The 27,217-nt window shown below is 37.9% G+C and overlaps 1 protein-coding gene across 1 annotated transcript in view; it reads left to right on the top strand.

Annotated features, from left to right (window-relative positions):
* LOC103193519 (complement C5) overlaps window positions 1-27,217 on the top strand; it is a 136,763-nt gene that overhangs the window by 41,202 nt on the left and 68,344 nt on the right. Inside the window, 11 exon segments of the mRNA XM_042780394.1 lie at window positions 2,905-3,020; window positions 5,302-5,487; window positions 7,261-7,464; window positions 9,202-9,411; window positions 9,534-9,683; window positions 12,598-12,727; window positions 13,704-13,766; window positions 17,011-17,208; window positions 20,359-20,449; window positions 21,863-21,936; window positions 24,942-25,081. Coding sequence (XP_042636328.1) covers window positions 2,905-3,020; window positions 5,302-5,487; window positions 7,261-7,464; window positions 9,202-9,411; window positions 9,534-9,683; window positions 12,598-12,727; window positions 13,704-13,766; window positions 17,011-17,208; window positions 20,359-20,449; window positions 21,863-21,936; window positions 24,942-25,081 — 1,562 coding nt within the window.

Consider the following 27,217-nt stretch of genomic DNA (forward strand, 5'->3'; position numbering starts at 1 on the left):
TAAGGCACTTGACTGCTAACCAGAAGGTTGGTGGTTCAAACCCACCAGCCACTCCTTGGAAGGAAGATGGGGCAATCTACTTCTGTAGTCTGCCTCGGAAACCCAAGGAGGGGTCGCTATGAGTCGGGTCCAACTCGACAGCACATAACAACAATAACAACAACCAGTAGTATATGAGGGTTTCATTGTCACCACACCCTCAGCAGGATTTACTGTTTTCTATTTTCTTGAACTTTGCTATTAAAGCTAGAGTGAAATGCTTTGTCATTGCTCCTTTGATTTGCATCTCTGTAATGGCTACTGGGGAAGCTCTGGTGACATAGTGCCTAAGACATTTGACTGCTAACCAGAAGGCTGGCGGTTCAAATCTACCAGCCACTCCCTGGAAGGAAGGTTGGGCAATCTACTTCCTAGTGATACTGCCTCAGAAACCCAAGGAGGGGTCATTATTATGAGTCAGACCCAGTTCCAAGGCAGTGAGTTTGGTTTTGAATGGCTACTGATTGTGAGCAGTTCCGCATGTGTTTATTGGCCACCTGAATGTCTTGTTTGGTGAAGTGTCTGTTCCGCTGCCCATTGTTAGTCAGATTATTTGTCTTTTTGTTGTTGAGGTGTTGAAATTTTCTATAAATTTTAGAGATTACTCCTTTGTCTGATATGTTGCCAAATTTTTTTCCCCAGTTTGTAGGCTCTCTTTCTGCTCATTTGGTGGAGTCTTTTGATGAGTGTATATGTTTAATTTTAGGAGGTCCCAGTGATCTAGTTTTTCTTCCGCTGTTTGTTATGGTTGATAGTGTATTTATGCTATATATTAGGCTCCCTTAATTTGCCCCTATTTTTCCTTTGACTCATGTTAAAACTCTTTTAGGAGATTCCTTGCCTCCTTTCTCTTTGCTTCTTCTCTCTTCTTGCCTCTTTTGCTTGTTTTCCTTTTCTTAAGCCTCTGTGCTGTTGGCTGCTGATAGAAGCAAACTCCTTGTCAATGTCAAAGCATGGCCTTCCCAGTAGGGCCACAAACTGACTAATTCTCATAGTCACTTCATTTGCATAGTCTACAGTCACTTCATTTGCAAAATATATTGGCCAATCCCTGCAAGGTGTGTACCAATTCCTGCAAAGTGTGCAGCCCAGTGCCAGACAAAAAGTATCCAACTATCAAGTTGTTTACAGCTTACTTAGAAAATGTCCATCAACCTGGACAAAAGTAATTAACTCTCTGCAGCAGGAAACTAGGGTAAAAGTAATCCCTCAGGGCTATGGGAAAAATATCTCAAGGTGTTTTTCCAAAGAACCAAAGAAAAAGGCCACATAAAAGAATTCATTTCATCACAGCACTCAACCCACTCCAGTGGCTTTTAATAGATACTAGTGTTAGTTGTGGTATGCCTTGATGACTGACATTTATATTTTCAAGTTTATATCGAACACCAACTAACCTTCAGCAAGTAATTTCACCACACTGAGCTCTGTTTTGTTTTGTGTTTAATTGAAAAAATGAGATACTAGATGGTCCTTTCCACTCTTTAATTTTGTGCTTCTGTGGAAGCAGGATGGAGAATTGAGGTAATTATCTAGTTATCGAGCACCTTGTGTATACCAGATGCTCAACGCATGTTGGAGAATAATGGTTACTTTATCCTCCTTACCCAGTTATTGCTTTTGATATGACTTTAATATATATGCTTTACTTTTACTTTTTTCCTTAATTTGTTTCACATAAATTCAGTTTAAGCAATATTTATGTGATATGCAAAAAGTGTTGCCAAACATGCGGACTTATAAATGTGAATGATGCATAGTCCCAGCGCTCAAGTAGCTTAAAATCTAACATCAGGAATGAGACAAATAAACAGTGAACTCTAAAAAGAAAGAAGTCCATGAGCAAACAAGAAAGGTGCCATGAAGAATAGGAATTTGAGATTGTTGGGAAGGATAAATTGGACTTTGAGGCAGGTATGGTAGACATAATGAACTGGAGCAGTTTCCATAAAGGAAATTCACCAAGGCTAGAAGGTAGGGTTTGATCTTTGAGAACAGCAGTTTATCCAGTTTGGCTGAAGTATAAAATATGCATAGAGAACTATTAGAGTTGTAATAGGAGCTCTGGTGGCATAGTATCTAAGGCATTTGACTGCTAACCAGAAAGCTGGTGGTTCAAATCCACCAGCCACTCCTTGGAAGGAAGACTGGGCAATCTACTTCCATAGAGATACCATCTTAGAAACCCAAGGAGGGATCACCATGAGTCGGTGATCCTTTCTATTATTACAACTCTCACTCACACTCACTCTACAGCAGTGAGTGAGTGTGAGTGAGAGTTCTAATAATAGCAAGGAGTTTGAGGACACTAGAGCTTTAAATGTTATTCTTAATAGTTTGAGCATAATTTTTAGCTTGGAAGGCATATTATTGTGCTCTTGCTAATGGGCCTTAATGATTCTTCCTACCTCAAACTTTCTTTTCCTGTCTTCTCTGTTTCTGTCACTATCCCAGTACTCTAGCAATGAACCCCCTGTAAGCTCAGTGTCTGGCCTTCCCTTTTCCTCTCTCCTCAATCTTTTGAACATATTCAACTGAAATTCAGACCACAGACAAAAGTGGTGTACCTTCCCCAAATTCCTCCTCAGTTCAGTCCTGTAGTTCCACTTCCTCAAGGGACATCTCTACATACAAGCCTTGTAAATAAGACTTTGGAACCTCCTGAAATCTAAACTCTTCTCTGCATGGCTCCTCTGAGAACCAAGAACCATGTCTGCTTATTATTGGTAAATGAATGAGTAAAGAAATGAAGGAATGGAGTGAGTGAATGAATAAGTCTGTGGAGAAAGGTACAGACAACACAGAAACCCATGTAGATCATTGTATCCTTAAAATATGTCAACATGGTGCTTGTCATTTCCCTAGGTGGATTTTCTGAAGAGGCAGAAATACCTGGCATCAAATATATTCTCTCTCCCTACAAACTGAATTTGGTTGCTACTCCTCTTTTCTTGAAGCCTGGGATTCCATATTCTATCAAGGTAGATGAGGGTGGGAAAAAAACAAACCCTGTTGAATACGATTATTTCTGTTCATGGAAACCATGGGAGTGGCAAAGGGAGGAAGGTTTCTGGGGAGGGAATCAGTGAGGGAGCTCACGCTGTAGAATCTGCTCCTCCTGTAGAGTGCTGAATCAAGGATGAGAAAACAGCACTTCAGCCTTGGGTGTGATTCCAATCCTCAGGGCAAGTGTCATTGTCTAGAAAGACAGTCCTAGGTTCCAAAAACCAAGCCCATTGCTGCTGAGCAGATTCCAACTCATAGTGACCCTATGGGACAGAGCAGAACTACCCCCATAGGTTTTCCAAGGCTGTAAATCTTTACAGATTGCAGTGTAGCTGGTGGGTTTGCATCGTCCACCCCACCCTTCGGTTAGCAGCCTAGCACTTAACCACCACCTCCAGGGCTCCATAGCCTTGCCTTAGGCACTCCCTGAGTAAGCACTGCATTCATTATATTTAAATGAAACCCCTAAAGTCTATAATTTGAAAAATACTAGAATTTTAGACACAACTCCTCTCAGCAAGTTCAGGAGCCCTAGTGGCTGGTGGTTAAGCCTTCATTGGTAACCAAAAGATGGGTGATGGGGATCTACCAGTCTCTTCGCGGGAGGAAGATGTGACAGTCTGCTTCCATAAAGATCACAGCCTTGGAAATGCATGAAGCGAGTTCTACTCTGTCCTGGAGAGTCGCTATGGGTAGGAATGAACTTGATAGCAATGGGTTTGGTTTTTGGTTTTGGTGACAAGTTCTTAAAAAGCCTTAAGATGGAGATATTATTCTTTGAAATAGACCCCTTCTCTTACCCTTAATTTTCTTCCTGTATATCTGAGTATACATTTCTGTGTTTTTACTCATCCCTGTATTCTCTCTGTGCTTAACTGTCTGATCTTTTGTCTCTCTGTGTCGCTCTCTGTCCTTTTCGTGTAGACTCTTTCTGTCTTCACACTCTCTTCTCTTTTTTGTTTCCTTCTTCCTTTTAAATTTTCCTCTCATTCCTCTCCTTTCCCTTTTTAACATGCTGTGATAATATGGAGTTGAAACATTCATTTGAGCTTTAATTATATTTATTAAATTGAAATGTTTGTTCCCTTTTATTAACTTAGAAAGCTAGAGCGGAATGTTTTCTTTTCTAATTTCTTTGAAAATGTGTTGCTTTTAAAAATCAACTTTAGTGTAATTAAAATTTGTTACTTTTTACTTACTGTGAGTCACTGGCTTTTAAGAGTAAAAGATTCTGACATGTCAAAAGCAAGCTTTGAACATGCTTGTAGAAATATTTAATATATAATATATAATGTTACATGTATACATATATATGCATATGTGTATATACATATATATTACATATATAAAGTATTAGTATATAAAACCAGACTAACTGCCATCGAGTCAATTCCAACTCATAGCAACTGCCATTGGGTTTCTGAGGTGGTATATCTTTATGAAGTAGAGTGCCCCATCTTCCTTCCAAGGAGCAACTGGTGGGTTTGAATTGTCAACCTTCTGTTCATCAAATGCCTTAGGCACTATGCCACCAGAGCTCCTTATAGAATATTGTATTTATATTTAAATAATGTAAATACTATGTAAAAATAATATAAAGTATATCTTTGTGTGGAAATTAGGCATGATCATATTCATGGTATGGCGCTCTGGTGGTATAGTGGATAAGGCATTTGGCTGCTTACCAGAAGGTCAGTGGTTCAAATTCACCAGCTGTTCTGCAGAAGGAAGATGGGGTGATCTGCTTCTGTAAATATTTACCACTTCAGAAACCTAATGGGGGTCGCTGTGAGTCAGAATCAAGTCAATGGCTGTGAGTTTTGAGTTTTTAATATTCATGGTAGTGAGAGGCAGAGGTCAAGGAAAAAAAAAAAAAAGATGCCTTTATTCATGTGTTTCTCGAAATCAAGACTCATTCCCAGAAGTGCTTGCCTTATTATTTCCTTTATCCACTCCCAAGCCAATTGAAAAAAATACAGAATTAAGATAGTAGAAGACCTTATCACATCTACTCCTGGGCAGACTTAATCGAATGATATTTATGTTCTGAATCTGCCTGATGTGCAGGAGAATCCATTCAAGAATGATTTAACAAAATAAAATTAAACTTTTCTAAAGCTGAGAACATGCTTCTCTTTATTTAATAAACATGAATAATTTATACTTGGGTGGGGAAGGGAAATTATTTCAGAATTTTTAATGCTTTAAGAGAAGTGATGAGCTGTTGAAATGGATTTGGACTGTTCTGACAAACAGGTGCAGGTTAAGGATTCACTCGACCAGTTGGTTGGAGGGGTCCCCGTAATCCTGAATCCAAAAACAGTGGATGAAAACCAAGAGACTTCTGACCTGGAGTCAAAGAAAACTGTAACACATGTCAATGATGGAGTAGCTTCATTTGTGATTAACCTCCCATCTAATGTGACAGTGCTGAAGTTTGACGTGAGCTGAATTCTTCTGTTATATTTTCTAGGACAGTGTGTACTTTTGACTGTGTGTTTTGGCTGATGTGCAGAACAGATTTTATACATGAATCCAGTCAACAGTTCTGCAATTTTGCATCAAAAAAATGAGCACCAGACACAATCTGCTAATCCACAGAATGATTCTTGAGGAAGATAAATCTGTCAATTTTGTATTCGTGAATTACAACTTTTATACCATGTAAGGCAATATTAAGGAATCTTAGTGGCACAGCAGTTAAAGCACTCAACTGCCAACCAAAAGGTTAGTGGTTCAAACACACCAGCTACTCTGCAGGAGAAAGGTGTGGCCGTCTGCTTCTGTAAAAATTTATGGCCTTGGAAACACTTACAGGACAGTTCTACTCTGTCTTATAGGGTCATTATGAGTTGAAATCAACTTGACAGTATATATGAGTATATAAGACTATATTAGAATGTAGAAGCTTCAGAGTAGGTAGTAGCAGTGGACATCAGTGGTGGGAGAATGTGTGCCCCTTCCCCCAACACACACTATTTGTCTCTTTTCAGGGACAAATGAATCAAATGTGGAAGCCTTCCTTTTTACTAACTGCAATCTTTATAGAAGCCAACTACCACATCTTCCTCCAGCCAACTGCTGACCTTGTGGTTATCAACCCAGTGCTTAACTACTGTGCTGTCAAGACACCTTAAGTTAATGACAAAAACTTAAACCAAACTCACCTGCATCGAATCAATTCCAACTCATAGCTACTCCCTTTGGGTTTCCAAGGCTATAAATCTTTACAGAAGCAGACTTCCCCATCTTTCTTCTACCAAGCAGCTGGTGGGTTCAAACCACTGACCTTTTGGTTAGCAGTCAAATACCTTAACCATTACACCACCAGAGCTCCATAAGTTAATGACTAAAAAACTCAATACTGTCAAGTCGATTGCAACTCATAGCAGCCCCTCCTTGGGTTTCCGAGGTGGTATCACTACAGAAGTAGATTGCCCAACCTTCCTTCTGAGGAGTGGCTGGTAGGTTTGAAACACCAGCCTTCTGGTTAGCAGTCAAGTGCCTTAGGCACTATGCCACCAGAGCTCCCACACCATCATCTATTGAACACTTAATAAGTGCCAGGCATTGTGCTAAGAACTTTGTATAGAATACATTTAATACTCACTTAATCACCTCTATGAGTTAGAGAAAATAATCTATGTCATTTTGTGTCAGAGGAAGCAGAAGCTTCTACCTCTCTTGTGATTAAACAAGTATCCAGAGTTAATAAGTGGCATCACTGGATGCAAACCAATGCGAGTCTGACTCCACAGTGTCGGATGAAACTGGGGCAGATAGTCTAGCCAATGGTGTTCATTCACAACCCCTGTCCTCCAGTTCTCAAGAGTTAGTGCTACCTCCTCACTGTTTCGCCTCTCCTGCCCCCAATGGCTGTTACCCTGCCCTATAGAAATAGAAGTCACCAACTTGCCATGACATTTCTGGAAGAGTGTCAAGATTTATTCCAGGAACATCTTTCTCTCTTCATTTCACCAGCCTTTCCCACCATAGCCCACAGTTGCCATCATTATTGTCTATAGACTTTGTAAACTTCCTTGATACCATAGCTACACAAGCAATGGAATAATGGAGTGTTTGTTTTATTTTCTTTAAAATTAGGTGTTGTGAGATTTAGAAATTTATAAAACAAAAAAAGAAATTTAAAAGGTAAGTTTTGCAGAAAGCATGACATCACAGTCAACATTTCTTTTTCAAATTTTCTCTTTTCAGGTCAAAACCGATGACCCAGTTCTTCCAGAAGAAAATCAAGCCAGCAAAGAGTACCAAGCAATAGTGTACTCATCTCTCAGCCAAAGTTACCTTTATATTGACTGGACTGAAAACTATAAAGCTTTGCTTGTAGGACAACATCTGAATGTTATTGTTACCCCCAAGAGTCCCTACATTGACAAAATAGCTCACTATAATTATTTGGTGAGTACAATAACGATAGAGCTATTACCCTACCTGGAACATTTTCCTTTGCTTCTTGAGAAGGATTAGAATGACCCTCTCATTGACGCTTACAAAGTACTTTTAAGAACATCGTTGTCTTGGTTACATAGTGCTACCGTAACACAAAAACCAGAAGTGGGTGCCTTCAAAGAACAAAAACTTAACTTTCTCACATTTCTAGAGGCTAAAACTCCAAATTAAGAGCTAGGCCATATAGATTCCTTCCTTGTGCCCAGGTGTTACTTGGTTCCTTGGCATTCTTTGGCTTATACATGATCCTCTCATGGCATTTGTTTTCCCTGTGTGTGTGTGTCTGTGACTGTTCTGGTCTTTTTATAAGTCAGAAGTGATTAGATTTTAGGATCATCTATACTCCACTGGTATGACCTCCTTAACATAATAAAAAGAAAATCCTATTTGCAAACAGGATCACATCCACAGATACAGGGATTAGCATGTCAATACATATTTTTTTCAGGGAGGGGGCACAATTTAAACCATAATAATCATCTCATTTGATAATCAGTTTTTCAAAAACTTTTGAGATAAGCCATGATTTTTATAACCATTTCACACATGAGGAAACTGAGGAACAGAGAAGTTGAAAGACTTGCCATGGTCACTCAACTTAAAAGAGGAAGATTTTGATTTGAGCTCCTCAGTCTGATACTGAGTCTGATTTGACTTCTGGTCTGATAGTCCTTTCACCAAATAGAGCCTGATTATTCCACAGAGCCTAATTAAATTATCTTGGTCAAGTCTCAGACCAACGTATTACATCTGCTCTATTTAATGGCCAAAGATTATGTGCATAGGCCTAGTTTAAATGTGTATGTTTCATTGGCATAAAAGGGGCACCCAAACCCTGCTCTTCAGAGTTGAATGCCACCATCCCTCTTTCCAGTACTGTTGCTCAGCAGTGCCTCTGTTGCATCACTCATACTAAACAGGAGGTAGATCAATCAAGTGTGCTGGTAAAACCTGGAGAAGAATGTGCAAAAAATGTTAAAGACTTCAAGACAGTTGCCAAAGAAGTGGAGAGAATTATTCCAGTGACCAGGCCAAACAGGTGGTGATGGCCTTTTCAACGTTTTTGAGGAACAAGTTTAAAAAAAATAAACCACAGAAAAACTTTAAGAACTAGGAGAATGTTTATGAGCTATGTATCAATACCATATCTACAATCTAGCTCTCTAAGGACATTTAAGGGAGTTTGAGGACATTTTGGCTTATTGTGATTTGTTATTTTTTTTTTAACCTTAAGCATTCCATTTAGAACTTAATCCCTGGCTTTAAAATTTAATCCCCAAATAAGATACACTACACTTAACTATTTTTTTAAATCAATGAAACAGAGGAGGTTATAATGACAGTGTGACAACTTTAGACAGATCTGGGTTCAGATTTTAGCTTTCTAACTTCCTAGTTATGTGATTTGAACTAAAACTAGTATGAGTTTTGGTTAGTTCCTAAGCCTCAGTTTCTTCATCTGGGGAATGGCAGTAATATTCCTATCTCACTGGTTTATTTGTAAGAATTAAAGGAGTTAAATAAATGTAAATGTTCTGTCACATAGTAGGCCAATTAGTATGAAGTCTCTTTTCCTTTAACATAGTTTCTACCTCAGCTCCAACGCTCCTTCTGAAGCACAGGGTTGTTTTTGTTTTGTTTTGTTTTGTTTTTATAGTTACTTTTTGCTGCTGCTATTTATTTTAGATTTTATCCAAGGGCAAAATTGTACACTTTGGTACAAGGGAGAAACTTCCAGATACATCTTATCAAAGTGTAAACATTCCAGTGACAAAGAACATGGTTCCTTCAGCTCGGCTCCTGGTCTATTACATCGTCACAGGAGAGCAGACGGCAGAACTGGTGTCTGATTCGGTCTGGTTAAACGTTGAAGAAAAGTGTGGCAATCAGATCCAAGTAAGTCACCAAGTGTAAATCCCAGTCCAATTTTTTCCTAAATTAAAGAGGCTGTTCATGCCTGTAAAAAGTTCTGTCATGTACAGATGACCTTTTCTTTTCTTTTTCAAATGACCTTTTAGGTTCATCTATCTCCAAATACAAATCAGTATTCTCCAGGCCAACCCATATCTCTTAATATGGCAGCTGAGTCAGATTCATGGGTGGCTTTAACAGCAGTGGACAGTGCTATATATGGAGTACGAAGAACAACCAAAAAGCCCATGGAAAAAGTTAAGTAGTGCATTGCTGTGCTTAGGGTGCATGGCGTGGCTCAGTGTAGTGATTCACAAAGTGTGGCCATCAGGGTAGGTTGTGGAGACAGAAGTAAGAAAAAAATTTCCAGTTTCCATTGAGTTGATTCTGACTGATGGCAACCCAGTGTGGGTCGGAGTAGGACTGTGCTCCACAGGGTTTTTAGTGGCTGATTTGGCAGGAGGAGGTGCTTCCTCTGCGATGCCTCCAGGTGAACTCGAACCACCAACCTTTCGTTTAGTAGCTGTGTGGTTTGCACTATCCAGGGACTCCAGAGGAAAACTAGGCCTGCTTTTATATAATCTACTCAAAACAGTGGTTCTTAGAAAGGTAAATCATCCTCATGTTAGTCCCCATGTTTTTTCTTTTTTTTTCTCCAAGTGCAGATTTAAGCACATGGAAAACCTTGAAAACATTGTGCCGAGTGAATTTAGACACAAAAGGACAACTATTGTATGATCCAACTTGTATGAAATATCTACAATAGGCAAATACATAAGACCAAAGCAGATTAGTGGTTACCAGAGGCTAGGGAATTAATTATTAATTAATTAATTAATTAAAGGGTACTTACTATATTGTAATGATTAAATTCAATTAAAGGGTACTATATTGTAATGATTTAATTTTACCTAAAGTAATGTCTGGTAGCATAGTGGCTAAGACACTTGCCTGCTAACCAGACGGCTGGCGGTTCAAACCCACCAGCCACTCCTCGGAAGGAAGGTTGGGCAATCCTACTTCCGTAGTGATATTGCCTCGGAAACCCAAGGAGGGGTCGCTATGAGTCGGGGCCGACTCGACGGCACATAACAACAACAACAATAACAAAGTAATGTGGTCTTGCCCTGTTTCTTGAGGGTTAATCCTAAACCCTTGGATTTTCTTGAGTAATTGAGATACCTTTGTTAATCTAAACAATGCCTGGTATCAACTAACTTCAGGAGGCATGATGTAACCTACCATACATATGCAGACAATGAGGCCTCAATAATGATTGAGACCAATATATGCTTAGAACTTGGAGGCTCTGAGAGCTTGCTGATTGGCAAAGGAAGGTTGACACACCCTTTTTAGGATATAGAAGCTTCGAGTCGGAAACCCTCCAAGATCTTATGATGATCCTGATTTGTATCCTTTTGTTATAATACATCTGTAATTGTAAATATAGTACTTTCTGTGACTTGTATGAGTCATTTTAGTGAATGATTGAACCTAAAGGAGTAGTGGAGTAGTGCCCAAGACATTTGACTGCTAAGCAGAAGGCTGGCGGTTCAAACCCAATAGCCATCCCTCAGAAGGAAGATTGGGCAATCTACTTCCATAGAGATACCACCTTGGAAACCCAAGGAGGGTTTGCTATGAGTTGGGATCGACTCAACAGCATTGAGTTTGGTTTGTTTTTTTTGGTTTAAAGGAGTAGTGGGAGCCAGCAGGTGAAAGTGAGGGAACCAGGGGGGTGGGGGAGGCCCTGATCTTACAGCTGTCATCTGAAGAGATAGTGGGCAAACCCTGAATTTACAGCCAGTAGGTCAGAAGTAAGGGTAGCATGTGGATCCTCATACTTTGTGGATGCTACTCTACTACTCACTGCCGGTAAGTCGGTCCCAACTTATAGCGACCCCTCCTTGGTTTTCCAAGGCAGTATCACTATAGAAGTGGATTGCCCAACCTTCCTTCCGAGGAGTGGCTGGTGGATTTGAACTGCCAGCGTTCTGATTAGCAGTAAAATGCCTTAGGCACTGGCATCTGCCTATTTGTCAGTCTGAAGAACAGTGCCCTTTCAACTTTTGAGCTCTGACCTAGCGCCAGGTGGCTGGAGGCAGAGACAGAGAGTGCTGTGTCAGAGATTACTGAAAAGTGGGAAAGTGGGGATTTGATTAACTCACATTTTGAGAATTGGACTTATGTTATTATACTTGAAGTGATGAAAAAGTTTTAGAAATACGTAATGCTGGCACAACATTGTAAATGTAATCATTGTCATTGAATTGCACACTTAAAATGGTTAAAATGGCAAGTGTTATATGTATTTTACCACAGTTCTTAAAAAGGTCAATTTACATATACCAACATAACAATTTAAAAAGCATATGGCCATGATAGCAATTACATTGGGAAGGCTGGAGGTTATTTTTTTATTTGTTTGTTAGGAATATAAAAGAATATATTCTTAGGAATATAAGAGAAGGCTGGATAGGTCACCTATGGGTTTATTTTTTATTTTTTAATCTCATTAACATCTGTGGGGCAAAAGAACTTGGAAGTGGTTCTGTTCCCATTTATCACCACTACCCTTAGCTACTATTTTCTTGACTTGAAGTTGTTTGAACAAGAAAGAGAAAATGTGAAACTATAAAATTAAAAACATGTAGAGCAGAAGGACCATTCAGGGGTTAAAATTAAAACTGGAGTAGCCCCTAAAAGAATTCTCACCCAGTTAGGATCTAGAGCCCTCCTCACAAAGATCACAAAAGGCTGTACTGTTTTTAGCAACTTTAAAATTAATTTGTTTGTTAAATCACTCATTCATGCATTTACCCATTTATTCATTCTTTTTTCTCTTTTTTGGACATTATATTGGTTGCAGCATGCATTGTTTGTACAAAATAACATGGGTCAGTTTCTGAGAGTCCCCTCATCAAAGCTATTTGCTTAAGATTTAGTTCTTGATTTAATTTTGAGTAGGTATGTATTTATGAATATACAAAAGAATAAAATTAAAGAAATAAAGTTGAGAAGACTGGGAAATTTGGTTTTTGATTATTTGATAAGTGAGTGACCTGTGTTTTTCACAAGTTTGTTATAACCATATAACAAGTAGTACCTTTAGTGTTTTGGGGGAATGACTTATACATCCAAATAGGCTCAACATTTTGCCTTTCTGGACAGGTATTTCAAGCTTTAGAGAAGAGTGACTTGGGCTGTGGGGCAGGTGGTGGCCGCAACAGTGCTGACGTATTCTATCTGGCAGGACTCACCTTCCTCACCAACGCAAATACAGATGACTCCCAAATAAATGGTAAAATGTTCAGGTTTAACAAAACATTAATTACTAAAATGTGCATTGATAATTTGCCTCCTAGACCTCATTTTTTGTGCCTCCTGGAAAACATATTCTATGCTGATCTTAGAATCACATGACTCTGTTACTCCCCTGGATGAAATGTTTCTCTGACGGTCAAGATAAAGTACAAATTCTTTAGTGTAATGTCAAAGCCTTCCGTGATCTTCTCCCCGCTCTCTAGCTTAATCTCTCATCTTGCTCTACCTCACCTTATATTTAAGCCTTACAGATAGTCCTTGGTTGACAAGATAAGTCTTTACCCATCAGGACTGCTTTCCTGTTTATTAACCTGGAGAAGTTAATGAGAATCATCTCCTGTACAGGGCCTCATCTAGTCATTCCCTCCTTTATAGAGACAATATCATACAGACTATATCCTTTTACAAGTAATATAATAACAGAGTATCATTGCATAATCTTACACTTGCTTACTCATATGTCTTGTGACACCCACAGCACTGTGAGTTCTTTAAGGTCTTCCAAGAGATCACATCTTAATTATCTTCTTTCTATGGTTTTAAAACTGTTCATAATTATGATACTATAGCATTCAGGTTTATATTTGTAATAATATATCACAAAAATAAAAATAACATACACAACAAAACTTTGTTGACTCTAAATGCTTAGGTACTTTCTATAATCAGTGGATCATAGAAGTTGTAGGGTTCAAAACCAACCTCGAATCAAGAGTCAAACTAGATGACATCAGAGCCTGGCTCTACTCAGAGAAAACAAGTCACAGTCAGATGTAGGGTGCACCATGCCTAATCCAAAACAGGATCTCAGTATGTGTTGAATGAATGACTTGTGAGTGTTTAAAATACTTAAATAATTGTGTGGACATGGATTTTGTTTGTTTGCTTTGTTTTGATTTTAAATTTTTTCTTATTTTTTTTCCCTCTTCTTTTTTTTTTTTTTTTTTCAATAGATGAACCTTGTAAAGAAATTCTCAGGCCAAGAAGAATGCTGAAACAGATAATAGAGGAAGAAGGTACTCAAAAAGTTTCATGTGATTGGAAAAAATGGTTATGAACATACCGTTCAGGAGCTGGGGAAAATTGAACCTTATATAATCTCCCTTAATCAAATACGTTGGGTGAAGAGAAGATATGTGCAGATGCCTAGCTCATCTTCCTCAGAAAGATTCATCCAAATAAATCCAATAGCTCATTTCTTCCTCTTGCTAGGTGCCATCAAGTCAGTTCTGACTCAGTGACCCTGTGTACAACAGAAGGAAACACTGCCCAATCCTGCACCATCCTCACAATTGTTGCTATGTTTGAGCCCACTGTTGCAGCCACTGTGTCAATCCATCTGAGAGTCTTCCTCTTTTTCATTGACCCTCTACTTTACCAAGTATAATGTCCTTCTCTAGGGACTGGTCCCTCCTGATAACATGTCCAAAGTGTGTGAGACAAGTCTCCCCATCCTCACTGCTAAGGAACATTCTGGCTATATTTCTTCTAAGACAGATTTTTTCCTTCTTCTGGCAGTCTGTGGTATTTAAATATTCTTCACCAGCACCATAATTTAAAAGCATCAATTCTTCTTCAGTCTTCCTTATTCATTGTCTAACTTTTGCATGCGTATGAGATGATTGAAAATACCATGGCTTGAATCAGGCACACCTTAGTCCCTCCAGATGACATCTTTGCTTTCAACACTTTAAAAAGGTCTTTTGCAGTAGATTAGCCCAGTGCAATGCTACTTCCATGGGTGTTGATTGTGAATCCAAATGAAATCCTTGGCAACTTCAATATTTTCTCTGTTTATCATTTCAGTGAAAGCCATTCTTACTTCCAAGGAGCATTCTGGCTATACTTCCTCCTAAACAGATTTGTTCATTCTTCTAGCAGTCCATGGCACCTTCAATATTCTTTGCCAACACCTCAATTCAAATGCATCAATTTTTATGATCTTTCTTATTCATTGCTCACCCTCACATGCATATGAAATTATTGAAAATAAAATTCTATGGCTTGGGTCAGGTGCACCTTAGTCTTCAAACCGACATCTTTGCTCTTTAAAAGTTTAAAGAGGTCTTTTGCAGCAGATTTACTCAGTGCAATACGTTGTTTGATTTCTTCACTGCTGCTTCCATGGGCAGTGTTCTGGTTACCTAGTGCTGCTGTGACAAGAATAGACCACAAATGGGATGCTTGAACAAATAGGAGTTTATTCTCTTACAGTTCTGGAGTCTAGAAGTCCGAGTTCAAAGTGCCAGGCTCTAGGGGCTATGTGAAAGCCCCTCAACCTTGGTCTTCAGCTCTGCCTCTTGCTTCCAGCCCACTGAAGCTAGAAGCATCTCTTAACTCAGGCAGCTACTAGCTGCTGAGGCTAACAACCCCAAGGTCTACAAATAAAATGGCACAGTCCTGATGTTACCAAACCACATGGCAGGCCATTAATTCAAGTCCATTTTAAGTCCAAAAGTCGGCAAAGCATGGCAGTGAGTCAGCTCCATGCAGGGTCCAAGTGTGCCATAAGCTAAAGACTATCCCCAAGGCTTCTCTTTTTATACAAGAAGCAGACCACATCCCAAAGGCAGCTACTCAGCTGCTTGTGGTAAATCCCACCATGGAGTTGATTGCCAGTCTCATCATGGGGAATAACTACCACCAGCTGCCCAGCCACTCAACCAGGTGCAGCCAAGTTGACATACAAATTTAACTACCACAGGCAGTGACTATGATCCAAGTAAAATGAAATCCTTGACAGCTTCAATCTTTTCTCCATTTATCATGATTTTGCTTATTAGTCCCATTGTGAGGATTGGTGTAATCCCTATTGAGGCTGTAGTCTTCGATCTCCATTAGTAGGTGCTTCAAGTCCTCTTCACTTTCAGCAAGCAAGGTTGTGCCATCTATATATCCCAAGTTGTTAATGAGTCTTCCTGCAATCCTGATATGGTATTCTTCTTCATATAGTCCAGCTTCTGAGATAATTTGATAAGTATGGTGAATACAACCCTGACTTACCTTTCCTGATTTTAAACCATATAGTATTCTTTTGTTCTGTTTGAACTGCTCTTGATCTATGTACAGATTCCTCATGAGGACAATTAAGTGTTCTGGAATTCCCATTCTTTGCAATAGCTCGTTTACCATAGCTTTAATCTGAGAAAAATACCCAAATCCACTGACTCAGGGTGGCCCTGTGTTACAGAGTGGAACCAAGCTCCATAGGGTTTTCTGTTCTGTAATCTTTATAGAAGCAGATCACCATGCTTTCTTCCACAGTGCCATTGGGTGGGTTTGAACTGCCAACCTTTCAATTAGCAGCTGAGCATAAACTGTTTGCACCACCAGGGACCTCTCAGGAAAATAGGTCTTCATTATTTCTGTCTGAAAAATCAAAAAGATTAACATGATAAAATTCATGATTTAATTAACTTGGGATACACTTACAAATCTATTTCTTCTATTTCATATGTTAACAATTCATAGAATTTTGAATTATTCTTTAGAGAAGAAGTTTACTTTAATAATTAAACAAGTCAATTATAAAATAATTATTTAAATGCTAATGTTATAATTGGTGATGTTAAATAGAAAGAACATGAACTGAGACTCAGGGGTCTGAGTTCAAGTACTAATCATATTCAGAGTAATAGAATAATTCCTCCCATTTCTATATGAATTTTCTTAATTCTAACCTTTGTTCTAAGATAATGGTACGAGAAGAAATGCACTGATTAACTTGAGCACATACAATGAAGGATGCCATTAGTGAAGAGTGCACAAACCATGCCATATAAGAAATTTTTTTAGAAATAGAATATTTAGCTTGAACGATATATTTGTATAGTGGTGATAGACATCTTCAAATATTTAAAGATTCTCACATATGTAATGTATTCTACTTAAAGAGTGCTGAATCAATGATGCTTGTTTGGGCAATCTACTTCTGTAGTGGCATCGCCTCAGAAACCCAAGGAGGGGTCGGTATGAGTCAGATCTGACTCAGTCGCAGTGAGAGAGTTTGAAAAATTATTTACCTTAGTTGCAGGAAGCCTTTTAACCATTTAGTGTAAAATGGAAAGGACTTCCTAATAGGTAGCATTCTCCCTATTTGTAGAATAGTTCCAAGCAGAGGCTGATCCATCAACTAGTCATGGCTATTGTGGGAAGGAGGTCATGGGTCAGAAGAAACAAGTATCCCTTGAGATCCTTACTAACGCTGAGATGTTATGACTCTATGCATGATCAGGTGTGCTTGTGTTATTACCATTTCAGCTGCTAAATACAAATATGCAAAGGTGAAGAAATGTTGTTATGATGGAGCCTTTCGGAACGATGATGAAACTTGTGAGCAGCGAGCTGAACGGATTACTATAGGTCCAAGATGCGTTGCAGCTTTCAAGGAATGTTGTAACATCGCAAAGAAGTTCCGTGATGAAAACCCTATTAAACCTATCCAATTGGGAAGGCTACGTAAGTTTGACATTTCTACCAGAATTCTGCCTGATAAAAGGAACTTTGTACTGCTAAGAAATAGAGTTTTTTTGCTCTGTTTAAAATTGGAAGTAGAAAAAATAAGTTGTAAATGCCCATAAGAAGAAAAACTGTTATCATCTTTGGGAATTCGGACAGGTATGGTACAGAGCAGAGTGTACTAGTCCAGAGTCAAGGCCCAGGACAAACTTCAGGGACAACTTATTCTATAAAACTGAATGATGATTTATTATCTCTGAGTTTAATCTCCTCATTTTCAAAGCAAGATGCTTGGACCAGGTGATCTCCAATATGCCTTTGAGTTCTAAACTTTTATGGTTCTGTGATATTATAACACCAAAAATTCTGTTTATACTTACGCTAATTAAATATGGCATTAAAAAAAAAACAAAACCTCACTGCCATGGAGTCGGATCCAACTCATAGCGACACCTCCTTGGATGTCCAAGGCAGTATCACTAAGGAAGTAGACTGCCTGATCTTCCAAGATTTATAAATCTAGCCTAAAGTGTATTTGTATAAACAAATGAAATCTTATTTCTATTTCGACCATGATATATTTTTTTCAGAATTTATAGAACTCTCATTAACTTAAAAACTGTCAGATTTTTGTTATATATATATGTTGTTGTTGTTATTTGCCGTTGAGTTGGACCTGACTCATAGTGACCCCTCCTTGGGTTTCCAAGGCAGTATCACTACGGAAGTAGATTGCCCAACTTTCCTTTGGAGGAGTGGCTGGTGGGTTTGAACTGCCAGCCTTCTGGTTAGCAATCAAGTGCCTTAGGCACTATGCTACCAGAGCTCATATATATACTACACAAAAACAGAATGACAGCTTCTATTTCATAATCTGATTGTTTTGCTTAACAGTGTATCTTAAACATTGTATTAATGGATATACTTCTATGAACATGATTTTTATGGCCATTTACCAAAATCATGTTATTGGTTATTTAGGTTGTTTTCAAGTTTTTGCTTATTATAAGCAGTACTTTAATGAGCCTTTTAAAAGGAGCTCTGGTGGCATAGTGGATAAGGGACTTGACTGCTAACCGGAAGGCCAGCAGTTCAAACCCACCAGCTACTCCATGGAAGGAAGACTAGGAGATCTACTTCCATAAAGATTTACAGCCTCAGAAACCCAGTGGGGCTTGCTATGAGTCAGAAATGACTCAATGGTAGTGAGTTTTGAGTTAATGAGAAACTTAATTGATGTTTTTTTCACTAACATTTCAACTATAATAATAATCTGATTTGGTTTTAGCTGCATGGTATTAAATATTACTTTTTAAAATATTATACTATGGAAAGATTCTTCTACCATAGTAGAAAAGGCTGCATTTTTAAATCAGATTTATGCAGGTATAATTTATATTAAATATTGAATTCAGTGAGTTTTGACAAAAATGTACAGTTGAATAATAATCACCACCACAATCATGATGTAAAACATTTCCATCACCCCAAAGAGTTCCCTCATGGCCCTTTGCAATTAATCCTATACCCCTAACATTGGCCCCTGGCAGTCAATGATCTGTTTTCTGACACTACAGTATAGCCTTTTCTAGAATTTCATATAAATGGAATCATATAAGATGTAGACTTTTGCCTCCGGTTTCTGTCACTTAGTATAATTTTTTTTTGAGATTGATCTGTGTTATTACATTATTAGTAGTTCATTTATTTTTATTACTGAGTAGTATTTTATATACAGGAGCTCTGGTAGCATAGTGCCTAAGGCACTTGACTGCTAACCAGGAGGCTGGCAGTTCAAACCTACCAGCCACTCCTCGGAAGGCAGGTTGGACAATCTATTTCTGTAGTGATACTGCCTCGGAAACCCAAGGAGGGGTTGCTATGAGTTGGGTCCGACTCGATGGCACATAACAGCAACAACATTTTATATACATTTTTTATCCATTCACCAGCTGATAGACATTTGGGTTGTTTTCAGATTGGGAATATAGTGAATAAAGCTGCTATGAACATTCAAATACAAGTCTTTGTGTGAAGATAATGTTTTTATTTCTTTTGGGTAAATACTTAGGATTAAGATTATTGAGTCTTTGGGTAAAATGTTTAACTTTATAGGAAATTGACAAGCTATTTTCCAAAGTGGTTAAACCATTTTGCATTTCCAGCAATGTAGGCAAGTTCCAGTGTCTGTGTAGACTATTGACTTGGTAATGTCAATCTTTTTAACTTTAGCCGTTCTAGTGGGCAAGTAGTGATTTTAATTTGCATTTCCTTGATGACTAATGATATTGAGATTATTGTTCATTAATATATCTAATGACCATCACATCACTTTGTAATATGTTGATAAAACATGAGGTCTTCATTGGTTTCCTCTTAAGTATGCACAGATAAGAACTAAGCCAAAGACTCAATGGGTCCCTTCGGCAGATGTCTGGAACTCAATCTGTGCAGTAGACCCCTTGGGTCTCCCAAAACTTCCTCTTTCACTTCAACTCAGCAAGGCCACCAGGCTCTGCTTGGGTTCCCCTCCCTCACTTGAAGCCTATAAACTGCCTTCAGGCAGTAAGCTGGGCCAATTTTAGGATTTACCTGATTTGTCTCCCTTCTCCCAAGGATCGTAGTCCTGTGTGCTTATGTTCTAATGTCTGAAAACTGTTGCTTTATATATTGTGTCTGTTTTCTAACCTTTATTTTAAGGCAGAAGGTTAACTTTACTCCCTATTATTATATCTTGGACAGGAGTTCTGTCTATTTTTATTAAAGTAAATATAAATAAACTTCTGAGTTAATGAAGAGAATCTCATAAAACCTTCCTATTTTATAATGTAAACACAATTATTTCAGTTATAAAAATGTAAATGACTTTATAGGTCTTGTATAATTTCAGGAACATTAAACATTTAACTGTATAAGAAACAAATTGTTAAAGGTATTTTCATTATTTGTTTCATTTGTCAATACTATTAGTGAAGAAATCCTAAGGCCTCTATGGTTGTATTTTAATATCATGAAATAAAACGTTTCATTGATACATTTCAAAACCTTCCAGAAAATGCTTAAATTATAGATAAATGGCCATATTTTAAAAGTTGGCTGTAAGTAGAACTTATGTTGTTTTGCCACAATTAAATATACTTTTTACTCCAGATATAAAGAGCCTGTTACCAGTAAGCAAGCCAGAAATTCGAAGCTATTTTCCAGAAAGCTGGTTATGGGAAGTTCATCATGTACCCAAAAGGTATTAAATTTCTTTGACATTCCTCTGAAAAATGTGGAAAATTGCAAATACTATGGCTAAAAATCTGGAAACTACCCATCTCCTAATAGTTTATTTGAGAGTTGAGATGATACTACTATTTGGTCAAGTTTTTTGTTCATTTGTTTGGGTTTTGTTTTGTTTTCTCTAGTTATTGGTTCCAGGGCAAGATTAACCAACCATTGGTGAAGAAACGTCCTATTCCATTTAATTTCATTTCACTTCAATAAGCTTTTACTGAACACAACTATGTGCTAAACACTATATTGAGCACCTCTTTCATGCTAAAATATCTGCTCTATAAAACAACCACTGATTAATAAAAGGTTGTTTTCTTGTTAAAGTCCTTCACTCAACACATTTTTATGAAATGCCTACTCTGTAATAGACACTGAACATAGTAAGCACCACCCTTCCCAGATGGGCTGCAAGCACTGACTTTCCAAGGCACTGAGTCTAGAGCCTTGCAATAGCCTTCTAATATTAGTTCTCCTTGTCTGCACACTTGCCGCTCTCTAATTCTTCCTGTATTGTCTTATCTGTTTCATCTGACATTTCCCTTCAGCTAGCACTTCCTCTGGTAAGGCTTCTTTGGCTCCTTCTCACTCCCTGCTGACCCTCACCTCCACCAATCTGTGCATTAGGTACCCCTCCCTATTCTTAACCCTGTTGGCATTTATCACACAGTGTTGTAGTGCCCTGATTTCTTGTCTTTCTTCCATATTAAATTGTAAATACTCAATGGCAGGAACTAAATTCAGATCACTATTTTATATCCAGGACCTGGCATAAGGCCTGGCTTGTGGAGGCACTAAAATAAGTTAAAGGCACACTGCCTTTAATGCTTTATTGGTACAGTTATTACAGTGAATTGTAATTTATTTACTTAACTATTTCTTCTACTGAACTGTAAGCTGCTTGGAAACAAGATTATATCTTTTAAGGCTGTATACCCCAGATACCAAGCACTTACCATGTCTTAGAGAAAGTTGGTAGCCAATAGCTACCTACTGAGTAAAAAAATTAATAAACTTTTTTTTTTCAGAATGTTTTTGTTATGAGCAGTATTAAAATGTATTTTTTAAAGAACATAACACAACATGAACCTAATTTTTTCTTTGTGTTACATATTTTGATTTGCAGTGTTTCAATGCATCTTTCTAAATATGAATTCTCATGATGCAAGTATAATGTCTAAAGACATGGAACATGTAGAGGCAGTGAATATAGTTTTCTTCTTTGAGTTTTCCTTAATGCCAGATTTGAGTTTGTCTCTTTGTGATTTGCTTCTTTCTTCTGAAAGTAGTATGAAACGAAAATTGTTAATGATTGCTTCCATCAAGTCGGGTTAATCAATGTTCCATTGTATTTGAACATTGACATTTTCACTTTTAGATATCAGTTGGAGTTTAAGCTACCTGATTCTCTAACCACCTGGGAAATTCAAGGCGTTGGTATTTCAAATAGTGGTAAGTAAGCTTAAACTTTCATATTCATTTAAGGAGTGATTTGCTTAGCAAGATGTAGTTCCTTAGTATTTTAGCTTAGTTTTTGTTAGTTTAGCCAGGACGTAAATGGTTTTCCTTTTTAAAATATTATTTTTTTATGTGTTACCAAAAAAATTTCATATACCCACATCTTTGAACATACTTATTTCTTCTTTTGTTTTTCTATTAGCCATTACTTTATAAATGCTGATGTCAAATGGCCATTTTCTCTAGCTTTCTCTCAGTGACTAGGAGCTTGGGTAGAAGTAAACGCTGACATGTGACTATTCTTCCTGGCTTAAGGAGCTCTGGTGGTGCAGTGACCAGGACATTTAGCTGCTAACCAAAATTCTGGCATTTTGAACCCACTAGTGACTCTATGGGAGAAAGATGAGATAGTGTGTTTCTGTAAAGATTTATATAGCCTTGGATACCTTATAGGACAGTTCTACTCTGTCCCGTAGGGTCACTGTGAGTCAGGATCAACTCAATGGCAGTGGGTTTTTATTCCCTGGCTTGTACCCTTATTATTATTTTTTACTGTGGTAATATATATATAGAACATACAATTTGCAAATGTAACCATTTTGAAGTATGCAATTCCATGGCTTTAATTATATTCACAGTGTTGTGCAACAATCACCACTATTTGCTTCTAAAATATAATGTATATAAAATATAATGTAATATATAATATAAATGAAATATAATGTTTTCAGAGTTCATCACATCATAGCATATATTAGAATTAATTCCTTTTTATAGTAGAATAAATATTCCATTGTATGTACTTACCACATTTTGTTCATCCAGTCATCTGTTGATGGTCACTTGCATGTTCTCTACCTTTTGGCTATTGTGAATGATGCTGCAAAGAACGTTGGTGTACAAGTATCTGTTAAAGTTCCTGCTTTCATTTCTGTTGGGTATATACCGAGGAATGGAATTGCTGGGTCATATGATAATTCTAGTGGCTAAGGCACTTGACTGCTAACCAGAAGGCTGGCGGTTCAAACCCACCGGCCACTCCCCGGAAGGAAGATGGGGCAATCTACTTCCGTAGTGATACTGCCTCGGAAACCCAAGGAGGGGTCACTATGGGTCAGGTCCGACTCGACGGCACATAACAACAACAACAACAACATGATAATTCTTAAGGAGCTCTGGTGGTGTAGTAGTTAAGGTATTTGGCTGCTAACAAAAATGTTGGTGGTTCAAACCCAACAGCCACTCCATGGAAGGCAGTCTGCTTCTGTAAAGATTTACAGCCTTAGAAGCCCAATGGGGGTCACTATGAGTTGGAATCAACTTGATGGCAGTTAGTTTGGTTTGGTTTGGGTGGTAATTTTTTGTTTAACTTTATGAGGAACTGCCAAACTGTTTTTCATAGCAGCTGAACCATTTTACAATCCCACCAGCCATGGACAAACCAAACTCACTGCCATTGAGTTGAATCTAACTCATAGTGACCACCCTTGGCTTTCCAAGGCTATAAATCTTTATGAAAGCAGCCACAGAGCAGCTAGTGAGTTCAAACCACAGACCTGTTGGTTAACAGCCAAATGCCTTACCCCCTGCACCACCAGAGCTCCCAATGGACAAGGGTTCCTTCAATTTCTTTACATTTTCTAACACTTGTTATGGTCCATATTTTTTATGATAGTCATTCTGATATTCTAGTGGGTGTGAAGTAATATTGCATTATGGTTTTGAATTGTGTTTCCCTAATGACTAAAATAATGCTCCTTTGTAGTGACACACTGTAGTGCAGATATTTTATAAATAGCTTCAGGATTGGTTTTGCTTATTTGTTTTGCTGTTTTTGCAAAATCTTGGCTTCCACAACCAAAATTTTATACCCATTAAATGGAGCCAGTAATGAAATGGCCTAAAAGGGATGTGAAATTTCCATCTATAGACGAATGAAAAAATAAAATGTGGTACATACATACAGTACAATATTACTCTGTAAGAGAAATGGAAGTTCTGATACATGCTACAACATGGATGAACCTTGAAAACATTATGCTGAGTGAAATAAGTCAGTCCAAAAGGACAAATACTATATGGTCCCACTTACAAGAAATAGGCAAATATATAGAGACCAAAGCTTACTAGTGATTACCGGGGGTAAAGGGAGAAGTGTCATTGTTTAGGGGACACTAAATTTCTGTTAATGGTGGTGAAATAATTTGGAAAAGGATAGTGGTAATGGTTGCAACACATGACACACATAATCAATGTCACTGAATTATACAAGAAAAAATTGTTGAATTGGAAAATGTTTTGTTGCATATTTTTTTGTCACAATAAAAAAAGGGATTTATTGCTTTAGTTAATAAGTATTTTATTGCTTTAAATTAAATATTTGTTGAATAAATGAAGTGTTCTGTTAATATCAATAATCAAAATATGATCATATATATATGTATACATATATACATATACATGTGATTATTATACATATACATGTGATTGGTATACATATATATATGTATACATATATATGTGATCATATTTTGATTATTGATATTAACAGAACACTTCATTTATTCAACAAATATTTAATGTAATGCAATAAAATACTTATCAACTAAAGTAATAGATCCCTTTTTTTTTTTTTTTAATTGGAGCTCTGGTAGCGTAGTGCCTAAGGCACTTGACTGCTAACCAGAAGGCTGGTAGTTCAAACCCACCAGCCACTCCTCAGAAGGAAGATGGGGCAATCTACTTCCGTAGTGATACTGCCTCGGAAACCCAAGGAGGGGTCGCTATGAGTCAGGCAACTCGATGGCACATAACAACAACAACAACAACAACATGTATATATGTGTGTATATATATATATGTATAGGTATATAGATAGATATAGATAGATAGATAGATAGATTACTTGAAGTAAAGCAAATGTGAGATATTCTACTACTAGTAAAGTGTTATGGAAAACCCCTAATATGCTTTTACTTTGTTTTCACTTTGGATTGAAGGTATATGTGTTGCTGATACTCTCCAGGCAAAGGTGTTCAAAGATGTCTTCCTGGAAATGAATATACCATATTCCGTTGTACGAGGGGAACAGATTCAATTGAAAGGGACTGTTTACAATTATAGGACTTCTGGAATACATGTAAGTAGGTATTTATGGTATGGGAAAATAAAAAGAAGAATCTTCTGATTTTCTGAGAATTCTATTAGTGGAATTACTACACATAAAAATAAACATTTAACTCAGTTCAGCAATATAAGATAGTTACTTACAATGAGTATTATCCCATAAAATTTTATTGAAACACAGCTACAGTAATTTGTTTATAGTTGTTGTTGTTAAGTGCCGAGGAGTCAGCTGTGACTCATGGCAACCTTATGTACAACAGAACGAAACACTGCTCAGTCCTGTGCCAGCCTCACAATCCTTGCTATACCCAAGCTTATTGTTGCAGCCACTGTGTCAATCCATCTTGTTGAGGGCCTTCCCCTTTTTCACTGACCCTCCACTTTACCAAGCATGATATACTTCACTAGTGAATGGTCCTTTCTGACAACATGACCAAAGTAGGTGAGATGAAGTCTGGCCATTCTCACTCCTAAGGAGCATTCTGGCTGCACTCCTTCCAGGACAGATTTGTTCATTCTTCTGGCAGTCCATAATTTTTTCAATATTCTTTGCCAACACTACAGTTCAAATGCATCAATTCTTCTTTGCTCTTCCTTATGCATTGTCCAACTTTCATTTGCATAGGAGGCAATTGAAAATACCATGGTTTGGGTCAGGCGCACCTTAGTCTTCAAAGTGACATTTTTGCTATTTAACACTTTAAAGAGGTCTTTGGCAGCAGATTTGCCCAGTTTAATATGTCATCTGATTTCTTGATTTCCACATCCATGGATGTTGGCTGTGGAACCAAATAAAAGGAATTCCCTGACAACTTCAGTCTTTTCTCCATTTATCATGATGTTGCTTATTGGTCTAGTTGTGAGGATTTTTGTTTTCTTTATGTGCAGGTATAATCGATACTGCAGACTGTAGTCTTTAATCTTTATCAGTAAGTGCTTCAAGTCATCTTCACTGTGAGCAAGCAAGGTTGTGTCATCTGCATATCACAGGCTGTTAATGAGTCTTTCTGCAATCCTGATGCCACATTCTTCTTCATATAGTCCAACTTCTCAGAATATTTGCTCAGCATAGAGATTGATGCATACCCTTCCTGATTTTAAGCCATTCAGTATCTCCTTTTTGTGTTTGTACAACAGTCTCTTGGTGTGTGTACAGTTCCTCATGTTGTTGTTGTTATGTGCCGTCAAGTCGGACGTGACTCATAGCAACCCCTCCTTGGGTTTCCGAGGCAGTATCGCTATGGAAGTAGATTGCCTCATCTTCCTTCTGAGGAGTGGCTGGTGGATTTGAACCACCTCATAAGCACAATTAAATGTTCTAGAATTCCCATTCTTTGCAGTATGTCATAATTTGTTATGATCCACATAGTCAAATGACTTTACGTAATCAATAAAACACAGATAAACATCTTTCTGATGTTCAAGGTTGTTGTTGTTGTTGTTATGTGCCGTCGAGTCGGACCCGACTCATAGCAAGCCCTCCTTGGGTATCTGAGGCAGTATCACTATGGAAGTAGATTGCCCCATCTTCCTTCCGAGGAGTGGCTGGTGGGTTTGAACCACCAGCCTTCTGGTTAGCAGTCAAGTGCCTTAGGCACTACGCTACCAGAGCTCCGATGTTTAGGGTTAGTTCCTATTAATTATCTTCCCTCTTGAGTATGGAACATACTTTCCTATTTTATCGTATCTAGTAATTTTTGGTTGAACTTTGGACTTTACTAATGAAATGCTATAGAGACTATAGATTCTATTATGATCCTCTGAAGCGTTTTAATTTCCATTTCTGTGTTAACAGTTAACTTGACTTAACTCAATTCCAAACTCTGAAATCTCAGTTCAATTCTGTTAGCCTTCTCTGGGATGCTTGGATTCTGTGTTGTTATTTGTACTTCATTGGTGAGCCAGATTTGAGCAATGTTTATACACAGAACTTGGAGCATCTCTCTAAAGCTCTCTCCTTCCTGGGATTTATGCCCTCACTTTCTAGCTTTGGTAATTGCCCCATACTCTGTCCTCTTATTCTTCAAATCAGTAAGCAACAGGTTTCTTGTGGAGATTTAGTCACTCCTTAAGTCATTCCCGCCTAGATCCTGGCTAGAGAGGGAGAACAATGTGGAACAAAACTCAAAATCATTTGGGGAAAAAAAAA

The sequence above is a fragment of the Orycteropus afer genome, unplaced genomic scaffold, assembly GCF_000298275.1.
Source record: "Orycteropus afer afer isolate SDZICR_OR568_19922 unplaced genomic scaffold, OryAfe1.0 scaffold00037, whole genome shotgun sequence".
Lineage (NCBI taxonomy): Eukaryota > Metazoa > Chordata > Mammalia > Tubulidentata > Orycteropodidae > Orycteropus > Orycteropus afer.